The sequence below is a fragment of the Zootermopsis nevadensis genome, unplaced genomic scaffold (assembly GCF_977971745.1).
Source record: "Zootermopsis nevadensis isolate Lab colony 2312 unplaced genomic scaffold, Znev_1.0 Znev_ptg000009l, whole genome shotgun sequence".
NCBI classification, from domain to species: domain Eukaryota; kingdom Metazoa; phylum Arthropoda; class Insecta; order Blattodea; family Termopsidae; genus Zootermopsis; species Zootermopsis nevadensis.
The window spans coordinates 3,157,176-3,168,647 of NW_028259141.1; the positions used below are offsets into that span (position 1 = coordinate 3,157,176).

The 11,472-nt window shown below is 35.5% G+C and overlaps 1 protein-coding gene across 1 annotated transcript; it reads right to left on the reverse strand.

The window, feature by feature from the left end:
* Nucleotides 1-7,894: 7,894 nt before the first annotated feature.
* On the reverse strand, nucleotides 7,895-10,372 carry LOC147874339 (uncharacterized). Its single transcript, XM_087345576.1, has 2 exons — nucleotides 9,949-10,372; nucleotides 7,895-8,662 (listed from the first exon to the last, which is right to left on the reverse strand). Exons 1-2 carry the CDS (start codon nucleotides 10,036-10,038, stop codon nucleotides 8,414-8,416), a joined length of 339 nt encoding a protein of 112 aa, XP_087201702.1. The 5' UTR covers nucleotides 10,039-10,372; the 3' UTR covers nucleotides 7,895-8,413.
* Between the last annotated feature and the right edge of the window lie 1,100 nt (nucleotides 10,373-11,472).

Consider the following 11,472-nt stretch of genomic DNA (forward strand, 5'->3'; position numbering starts at 1 on the left):
CAAGGCGAGATAAGGGAAGGGTAATGCAAGGCAAGGAAAGACGAGGAAAGGGAAGGGAAGGAAAGGAAAGTCTAGGCAAGGCTAGGCAAGGCAAGGCAAGGCAAGGCAAGGGAAGGAAAGGCAAGGCAGGGCAAGGCAGGGCAAGTCAAGGCAACTGAAGGCAAGGCAGGGCAAAGCAACACACATCAAACAAGGCAAAGCAAGGCAAGGCAAAGCGAAGCAAGGCAAGGCATGGCATGGCAAGGCAAAGCAAGTTAAGGCAGGGCAAATCAAGATAAGGCATGGCAAGGCAAGGCTAGGCAAGGTAAGGCAATTCAAGTCATGGCAAGGCAAGGAAAGGTAAGCCATGGCTAGGCAAAGCAAAGAAAGGCAAGTCAAGGCGATGGAATGGAAGGGAAGGCAATGTAATGTAACGTAAGGTAATGTAAGGTAATGTAATGTAAGGCAAGGCAAGGCAAGGCAAGGCAAGGCAGTGCAAGGCAAATCAAGGCGATGATAGGAATGGAAGGCAATGTAATGTAATGTAAGTTAATGTAAAGTAATGTAATGTAAGGCAAGGCAAGGCAGGGCAAGGCAAGGCTAGGCAAAGCAATGCAAGGCAACGCAAGTTTAGGCAAGGCAAGTCTTGGCAAGGCAAGGCAATTAAAGGGAAGGCAAGGCAATCAAGGCAAGGAAATGCAAGGCAAGCCAAGCCAAGGCAAGGCAAGGCAATTCAATAAAGGCAAGGCAAGGCAAGGCAAGGCATGGCTAGGCTAGGAAAACAAGGCAGTGCAAGGCGAGGAAATGAAGGGAAGGCAAGGCAAGTCAAGGTTAAGGAAAGTCAAGGCAAGGCAAAACAATTCATCGCAAGGCAAGTCAAATCAACCAAGGCAACGCAAGGCAAGGCCAAGGGAGGCAAGGCAAGGCACGGCACTGCAATGAAAGGAAAGGCAAGGCAAAGCAACGCAAGGAAAGGTCAAGTCAGTGCAAGGCAAGGCAATTAGAGGAAAGGGAATGGAAGGCAAGGCTAAGCAAGGCAAGGCAAGTCAAGGCGTAGAAAGACATGGCAGTGCAAGGCGAGGAAGGGGAACGGCAAGGAAAGGCAAGGCAAGGTAAGGCAAGGCAAGACAAGGCAAGGCAAGGCAATGCAAGGGAAGGCAACGCAAGGCAATGCAACGCAAGGCAAGGAAAAGCAAGGCAAGGCGGGCGAGGCAAGGCAAGGCAAAGAATGCCTAGAAATGATGATCCATAAAGTTGAAGGGAAATGATTACAATTATTATAAACATGTACATTAGGGTTAGATATTCATTGCTATAAATTAGCACTTTTGATTTCTGTGTTTTGAGCCATGTGTCACTAAATACACTTTGTATTTTAAAGTTTGTTACTATTTTTAGGTATGATATCGATGTTGAGGTACATCATGCTTGAAAATGTCAAAAGATAAGTTTTTCAAAATAAAACATGTATGTGAAAAGACGTCTTCAAACAACCATCAAAACTCACGTCTGTATGTAAATAACTACATAGTATATATTCACACACATCTTTGTTGCTGCGATGATTAACGACGAATTCCGTGGACGCTCCAAGAAGATGTTCTTTGATACACAATTTTGTACTAATCAGAGGTGGATACTCGTAATGTGACAATACAGTAATTCTGTCCGTAACTTAAATAATATTAATCGAACAAAAGTGCTACTTTAAACAAATGAATATCTAACCTTAATGTACTTGTTTATAACAATTGTAAACTTTTAGCTTCAAGTTTATGAATCACCATTTCTAACAGTTTTTAAGACCTGTAATGTACGGGTGGTCTTATGTTATCATTTTTCAGTCTGAGACGTGTGCCACTAAATACTGTTTGAATTTTTACGTTTGTAAGTATTTTCTAAAAGAATAACTATTTTCAAGTTACATCATCCTTGCAATCTTATTGAGAATAGTGTTCATAATATAAAACATGTATGTGATAAAACATCTTCAAACATCCATCATAACTTAAGTCTGACTGTTAATACCAATTTCATCATATACATTCACACACATCTTTGTTGCCTCGATAATCCCCGACGAACCACGTTGTCGCCGCACGCCGATGTTAATTGATACAGAATTGTGTGCTAGTGAAAGCTGAAAACGCGTAATATGACAACACATTAATTCTGTCCGTAACTTAAATATTATTAATCGGAAAAATGTGCTACAACTGTAATGTACATGTTTATAATAATTGGAAACAATTCCTTTCAACTTTTTGGACCATTATTTCTAACAGTCATTGTACGACCTGTAATGTATGTGTGGATTAATACTTTGAGTTCTGCGTTCTGAGCCATGTGCCACTAAATGCTGTTTGTATTTTAATGTGTCTAACAAATTTAGGTATTATAACGAGGTTAGAGGTACATCATGCTCGAAAATCTCAAAAGAGAAATTTTTTTAATATAAAACATATATAAGATAAGACGTCTTCAAACAAACATCAAAACTCAAGTCTGTCTGTAAATAACTATGCATTGTAAATATTTACACACAGCTTTGTTGTTACGATGATTCCCGACGAACTCCGTGGTCGCTGCACGCCGATGTTATTTGATACAGAATTGTCTGCTATTCAGAGCTGAAAACTCTTATCATGACAATACATTACTTGTGCCTGTAAATTAAATAATATTAATTGGAAAAAAAATGCTACTTTAAACAAATGAATATCTAACTCTAATGTACATGTTTATCATAATTGGAAACATTTCCCTTCAACTTTATGTACATCATATCTGACATGCTTTGTTTGACCTATAGTGTAAGTGTGGATTAACAATTTGATTTCTGCGTTCTAACCCGGGTGCCACTAAATGCTGTTTGTATTTACACGTGTCTAACTAATTTTGGTGTGATAACGAGGTTCGAGGTAGATCATGCTCCAAAATCTCAAAAGAGTAGTTTCTTTAATATGAAACATATGTAAGATAAATCGTCCTCAAACAACCATCAAACCTTAAGTCTGTCTGTAAATAGCTTTGCATTGTATATATTCACACACAGCTTTGTTGTTGCGATCATTCACGTGGAACTTTGTGGTCGCTGAACGCCAATGTTATTTGATACAGAATTGACTAATATTCAGAGCTGAAAACGCGTATTATGACAATACATTACTTGTGTCTGTAACTTTTAATAATATTAATCGGACAAAAGTACTACTTTAAAGCAATGAATATCTAACCCTAATGTACATGTTTATAATAATTGGAAACATTTCACTTCAACTTTATGTACCATCATATCTGACTGTCTTTGTGCGACCTGTAATGTATGTGTGGATTAATAATTTGATTTCTGCGTTCTGAGCCAAGTGCCACTAAATGCTGTTTGTATTTTAACGTGTCTAACTAATTTTGGTGTGATAACGAGGTTCGAGGTACATCATGCTCGAAATTCTCAAAAGAGTAGTTTCTTTAATATGAAATATATATAAGATAAGTCGTCTTCAAACAACTATCAAAACTCAAGTCATTCTGTAAATAACTTTGCATTCTATATATTAACACACAGCTTTGTTGTTGCGTTGATTCCTGACGAACTCCGTGGTTGCTGTACGCCGATGTTATTTGATACAGAATTGTCAGCTATTCAGAGCTGAAAACGCGTATTATGACAATACATTAATTGTGCCTGTAACTTAAATAATATTAATCGGACAAAAGTGCTACTTTAAAGCAATGAATATCTAACCCTAATGTACATGTTTATAGTAATTGGAAACATTTCCCTTCAACTTTATGTACCATCATATCTGACAGTCTTTGTGCGACCTGTAATGTATGTGTGGATTAATAATTTGATTTCTGCGTTCTGAGCCATGTGCCACTAAATGCTGTTTGTATTTTAACGTGTCTAACTAGTTTTGGTATGATAACGAGGTTCGAGGTACATCATGCTCGAAAATCTGAAAAGAGTAGTTTTTTTAATATGAAACATATATAAGATAAGTCGTCTTCTAACTACCATCAAAACTCAAGTCTGTCTGTAAATAACTTTGAATTGTATATATTCACACACAGCTTTGTTGTTGCGAAGATTCCCGACGAACTCCGTGGTCACTGCACGCCGATGTTATTTGATACAGAATTGTCAGCTATTCAGAGCTGAAAACGCGTATTATGTCAATACATTACTTATGTTTGTAACTTAAATAATATTAATCGGATAAAAGTGCAACTTTAAAGCAATGAATATCGAACCCAAATGTATATGTTTATAATAATTGGAAACATTTCCCTTCAACTTTATGGACCATCATTTCTAACAGTCATTGTACGACCTGTAATGTATGTGTGGTTTAATACTTTAATTTCTGCATTCTGAGCCGTGTGCCACTAAATGCTCTTTGTATTGTAACATGTCTAACTAATTTTGGTGTGATAACGAGGTACGAGGTACATCATGCTCGAAAATCTCAAAAGAGAAGTTCTTTTATTATGAAACATATATAAGGTAAGATGTCTTCAAACAAACATCAAAACTCAAGTCTGTCTGTAAATAACTTTGCATAGTATATATTCACACACAGCTTTGTTGTTGCGATGATTCCCGACGAACTCCGTGGTCGCTGCACGCCGATGTTATTTGATACAGAATTGTCTGCTATTCAGAGCTGAAAACGCGTATTATGACAATGCATTACTTCTGCCTGTAACTTAAATAATATTAATCTAAGAAAAGTGCTACTTTAAAGCAATGAATATCACATCTAATGTACATGTTTATAATAATTGGAAACATTTCCATTCAACAATATTAACCATTATTTCTGACATTTTCTGTACGACCTCTAATGTATGTGTAGATTAATATTATGATTTCTGTGTTCTGAGCCGTGTGCCACTAAATACTGTTTGTATTTTAAAGTTTTTAACTAATTTAGGTATGATATCAATGTTAAGGTACATCATGCTCGAAAAAGTCAAAAGATTAATTTTACAAAATAAAACATGTATGTGATAAGACGTCTTCAAACAACCATCAAAACTCAAGACTGTATGTAAATAACTACATAGTATATATTCACACACATCTTTGTTGCTGCGATGATTAACGACGAACTCCGTGGTCGCTCCAAGAAGATATTCTTTGATACAGAATTGTGTGCTAATCTAAGGTGGATACTCGTAATACGACAACAAAGTAATTCTGTCCGTAACTTAAATATTATTAATCGAACAAAAGTGCTACTTTAAACAAATGAATATCTAACCTTAAAGAATGATTGGATTTCGCAAGGATTGAAAATATCTTGCAAATGTAAGAGGAGTCATATCCACAGCAGGAACAGTTAAAACCCAAAAACAACAGCATTCTATATTAAGTACTGTAAAATCCTGAATGATCTCATAAAATAGGCTAAAAACAGTTTTACAGTAGACTAGTAACAAAATCTGGTAATAAAATAATAAGAATATGGTACATAATAAGAATGGAGAGAGGAAAGATACATTTATATAACTTTAAATGAAATGTTAACTACTTCTTTGGAAGTATGTGAGGTTAGGTTATGTCATCATATGCTCACTGGTCCCAGAAAAATCAGGCTTCAGGAAAGGTGCGTCCACTGAAGACGCAGCCTTCAAACTAAAAGACAACCAAAAAAATGCTGGTCAGAGGAATTTACTGTGATTTAGCAAAAGACTCTGACTGTGTAATCATTAAATTTTCATAACTAAATTACATTTTCATGGCATTCAAGGAAGAGTTGCAAAATGGCTCATATCCCATTTAAGAGAGAGAATACAAACAGTCTGAGCAAAATCACACAAAAAACTATCATTTTTTTAAAATTGGGGAACACTTTTTAAACTTGAACAGAACCTCCAATTGTAAGGTGCCATACGAATTTCTACAGTGACAAACCCTGAATACCTGTTTGCTCATCTTTTTCCAGAGAGGCAGTTTTATGGCCAAAAATGGACATATAAACAGCTCCACATTTATGGAGTAAGCATGGGAAACATCATGATACTAACATGCACATGTGCCTTTGTAATAATCTGAAGCACATGGCTGTACACCAACAAATAACAAAGATCTGTAAAACTTTAATCATTATTTCTGACATTGCAAATAAATAAATAATTATAATTTCCAGCCAGATTGTGGCAGTGCATCACACAGGTAAATTGCAGCAATATTGCATTGCATCAATATCTTGTATTTTCCTGGTGCTGAAGTTTTTCATCATGCAAGCGTTAGTCAAACGACTTTCACATTTCTCATAAGAACATGTAGATATGAATTTCATATACAGGTTTTGTAATGTATGGTTGAGTCAGGGTACCGGGATATTAGCAGCACTTCTGACAACTGAAGCATGTTTTATTATGTACACAGAAATTTACCTGAATGTGAGAAGCAACAGCAAGACAGGGAAAGCAATGCATTCAGTGTGTTTCAGATATCCAGAACACAAGCAAATGCAAGATTATCAGAGACCGATAGCATGTGTTGACATACATGGAGGACTTTCCATAGTAATGGTCTTTATCTATATATATATATAAAAAAGTACAAACAGTGTCATGGTCTGTTAAAGGTACAAAGTCAGTAACTGATTACATATTAGATAATAAGAAAACAGGAATATTAATTAAAGATGTTCCGATGATTTTAGGATATGACACATTACTTGAGATTTGAGTTTCTCAAACACCTAGTATGAAGATGGTCGTCTTCCACATAATCTGACAGAACTTTCCTGACGTTTGATGTGCTTGCTGCTTCTGTGTTCGGGGCAATGACTCAACACCCTGATGATGTTATATAATTCTAGTTTACAATACAACAATGTGATTGTATGAATGACAGTTTTATGCTCACCTATTTCACTATAAATGAGTGATGTATCACATACTTGACAAAAATTCATATCCTTTATAAAAACAATAAATCTTAACCTTTTTAATTATTTACTGTTTTTGCATTTCATCAAAGGAATATTTAATTGTACTGAATATTATTTGATGTCCACAAACAAAATAATATTTTTTGAGATATTATTATACAAAGAAAACAACAGAATTTGTAGGGACAATTATATATAACAAACTATGGCTTACGGAACCCGAAGATTCATCACCGAATTAACCAAAGCCCTCCACCAGTCCCTGTCGTGGGCCAACAAAATCCAGTCTCCTTCAACTCATATCTCCCATAGATCCCACTTGAGATCATTCTCCCATCTATGTCTAGGTCTCCCCAGCGGTCTCATCCCCCAGGATTCCCGAACAATACCCGGTGAACATACCCTGCCCCATCCATGTGTGCCACATGCCCCACCTATCTCACGCCCCTTGACTTAATCACTCTGTTAATACTGGGGGAGGAGTACAAATTTTTAAGCTCATTTTTATGCAATTATCTCCATGCCCCATCGTCTTCTCTCCTAGGCCCAAATATCCTCCTCAACACCGTATTCTCAAACACCTGCAATCTATGCTCCTCCCTCAGAGTGAGAGACCATGTTTCACATCCATACAAAACAAATACATATAAAAATCACCTGCCAGCGACACGGTAACAAGTTTAATTAAAAATCGCTCATATCGGAAGATTCAGGAGGATCTGAGGGACGTATATCTGTTCAGCATTCAGTAATAACCCTAATTATGAATCATGTGAAGGAAGAAATTTCAGACAGTAATCCAGAGATTCAGCTTATCTTTTCCTTTAAGTAATGAGTAACGTGCACTTAAACCTAAGTGTGTTGTTTACTGGAGAAGACATCATTTAGTTCAAACTGCTGCTAATCTAAAATTGTCAGTAAATCACAATGAATTACCCAAATACAGGAATACTGACAATGCATTTTACATTTCATAGTGTCTAACAATTGATGTAGCATTTCCCCCCCTTAAATACCTATCATATAAATCAAGTGTCTTACATTGATGCAGTCTGAAAATCAAGGCCATATAATACTTCAGAAATTTAACAATGTCCAACATAGTCATATAACAAATCAATTAATATTACAATTTTAGAGGGTTATCAATTATCCTGTTAAAGGTAATTAATGGAAATGGCAGTTCTATGCCACTGTTGTGAACACGCTGCAACAAAGTTAAAGAAAGAAAGAAAGAGAGGGGAATAAAAGGCGCCACGAGAAAACCTTCAAACATTCATAGATTCTCAAAAATGTGCATTGAATTCAATGGGAATTAATGCCATCAAAACAAGACGTACTGGATAGTGTGGACAAATTATCAAAGGCTAGTATGGCTACATCTGTCTAAAACATTTCTTGTATTTCACAATATTTAATATCACATGTCTTAAATTAGAGCTAACACAAAACAGAAGCGATATTCCACAAACAGTATGCAACAAATACAATTCATTTCAACTAGTTTGTAACGGACACTTCTAGATCTATTCAGCAGAGCGGAATTCCTTACGAGGACAGACAAATGGAGATGCAACGTGCCTAACGATGCTCACACAACTCACCTCAACCTCTGCCTTTATTAATGGAAATGTTATCATGACAGGATCCTCCTCCACTTTCACACCTCCGTCATCCTCAAGTTTGATATCGATGACTTGATTGTCATCATAAGAAGCCTCAAAACTCGTTTCACCATAAGAATCAGGTACAACTTTCTGTAAATTGATGGAGTCCTGTAAAATAACCATACTCATTATGAGTCTTGACTTTGCGCTCTCACTGCATGAAATGGAATAATTATCAATACAATTGTACTGAATCAAACTAATAGCAGCTGCGGAACATCTTTAATGGAGCCTGACGTTGGTGTATTTTATTTACTATTGCTGTATTTCTTTACATGATCCATCACTTGATATTTTAAAACAAGATCACTACGATCTAGGAACTAGATTTGCTCTGGTCCCATACAAGGGACTAATCCCAAAGGATTAATATAGCAGATCTATTTTAGAATATCAAAATATGGACAAAGTCAAAAAAAAAACAACATGCAATCATAGTAGCTGTTTCATAAAGATTTTCTTTCTTATAACTATCAAAACCATTACTATGAAAATGATTTTTCTAATACAAATATCACTTCAATAGCAGTGACAATTTCTCAGCTCATTAACGCTTGTTTATGTAATGAGACAGGAAAGCACATAATCAATTTTCACAACAAATTATGTTACGGAGGTTAATTTGATAGTTACTTGTACACATCACTAATAAAGTGCACACAATAATGAAATTACATTTTGTATGTTCTGGACAGAAATACTGAGCAGAGTATCAAATTAACGTTCCTCCCCACAAGCCAACTTTATATATGAAGTCTAGTTAACCTCTTAAATATTTCATTCAATCAAAGCTGTGCCAAAATGACAGAGCAAAGGAGAATATTTGGTTCTACAGAAACAAAGTCAAAAACAAAGCACAAAATGTTATGATACAATTTGCTTCTTCATTAAAAGTCTCCATGGCTGCAAATTTATCTCCTGATCAAAGTTTAATATTACATACTCAATTTTAGCTCCCATATGGAAAGAGTTAATGATGCTTAACAGAAATGACAACAATGTTCTAATAAATCAGTACAATTTGTATCAAAAGAAATAAAAGATAATCTAAAAACATTCATAGTGCCTGTGAATTGTATAACAGATTCAACAACAGGCAGTGTTTTGAATACAAAGCCCACAAATTATACAAGATTTAAGTCCACATTTGACTAAAATATTTCTCAGTTTGGTCAATGTTTAATTTCACATGTTTTAAAACTGATCCAACAGAAATTTAAAATGGTATTTCATAAACACTGAGCAACAAAATTCAGTCCTCTGGCAACCATTTTCCAAAGGACACTTCAAAATCCATTCACCAGAGTGGAAGTGCTTCATGTGGAGATGGACAAGAGAGACACAATAGGGAATCCTACAGATTTCTTAAAAGTTAATTGTAATGTACAACTCACCTTATGATCAAACTTTATTAATGGAAGTTTTGCTATAGGATCCTCCACTTCTTGTGTATCAGCAAATTCCTCAACTTTTATATTCATCATCTGCGAAAGAAGACGTTACACATGTCTCATTCTATGAACCAGGTACAACTTTCAGTAAAATTAAGTTATGCGAAACCTCCATACCTGATGCTGATCATGACCACGTTTTGTCCACTTACAATTTCAATGTAAAATGTAATAATAATGCAATAATATATGCTTGCAAAATAAAGGGCTAGAGCAAGGATCGATAACCTTCCTTGGAGGAGCTGATAATTATAGCGAGCATCATAAAAGAGCGTCTATATATATCTGGACTGAAAGAATTATATTACATCTGTGGTAATGCATGTGCTGTACAAACAGCCTCAAGAACAACTTAACAAATTAAATGTAAAATGGAATGTTTCATTTCTTTACTGAACTAAGCTGCTGAACAGACTAGTTCTCAGGCAGTCAAGAAATTAGCCTCATATACGGAACCCAAAGGTTTACAGAGTTGAGTACAAAGAACCTGCCACTGGTTGCTATCCTTAGCCACAAGGATCCAGTCCTTGTGATTATATATTACTTCTTTAAGAACTATTTTAATACCATCCACCAAGGGGTCTTATCTATTCTGGTTTTTGAACTGAATTCTTGTATTCATTTTTAATGTTTACATTCCCCACACATCCTCCTTGATTTGATAACCATGAATTAATATTTGATGTAGACAAATGATTAAGAACTCCACATTAAGTGTCTTCTCCAGTCCCCATTATTTCCTTCAGTGTTCCAAATATTTTGCTCTGTACCCAACTGTCAAAAAGCATCAACGAATGTTCTTCCCTTAACCCTTCACAGCGGAAGTCGACTAAATATCATTAAGTAATTCAGTCAATACCTGCCTCAAAAGACTACCACACATTCGCATTACAAGATCATTTAACACATACTGGAAGCCATCTCTAATAAGTATGACTGTACATCAAACATATCATCCTACAGAGCACAAAACGGCGACACTTACATGTTCAATCAAGCAACAAATATATCCATCATAAAATAAAGAATGAAAGTAAGAAATTAAATTCCACTTGGTAAATAACCAAAAAAAAATTATCATAATACAAATATAAAATGGAACAAATTTAACAACAGTAAACACATAAAATCAACAGAAAAACAACGTAATAGCACAAATAAACAAACAAAGGACATAAGGAGAAATGGACGATATTTGCATACACATGAAACAAATCTTGGATATAAGAAAATTAAAGAAATACTGATCACAATACCCTTCCAAACCACTGATATCTTTAAAAAAACACCAAAAACCTCAATCACAAAAGAAAATTGATGGTGGAGGTGAAAATAAACTAAACTGTAGAGACTGCACACTAATTATATAGCACAAAGAGATCACACACTTCAAGAGAGGTTTAAACAACATGTATGTTCAATATTGAACAATAGAGATCATCAGGTAATGCTCATCATATCCCACAT

Coding starts and splice junctions, on each gene's coding strand:
- LOC147874339 (XM_087345576.1), bottom strand. CDS start 10,038: ATGATGAATATAAAAGTTGAGGAATTTGCTGATACACAAGAAGTGGAG. Junction 8,663..9,948: donor TAATAAAGTTTGATCATAAG/GTGAGTTGTACA, acceptor GTTATTTTACAG/GACTCCATCAATTTACAGAA.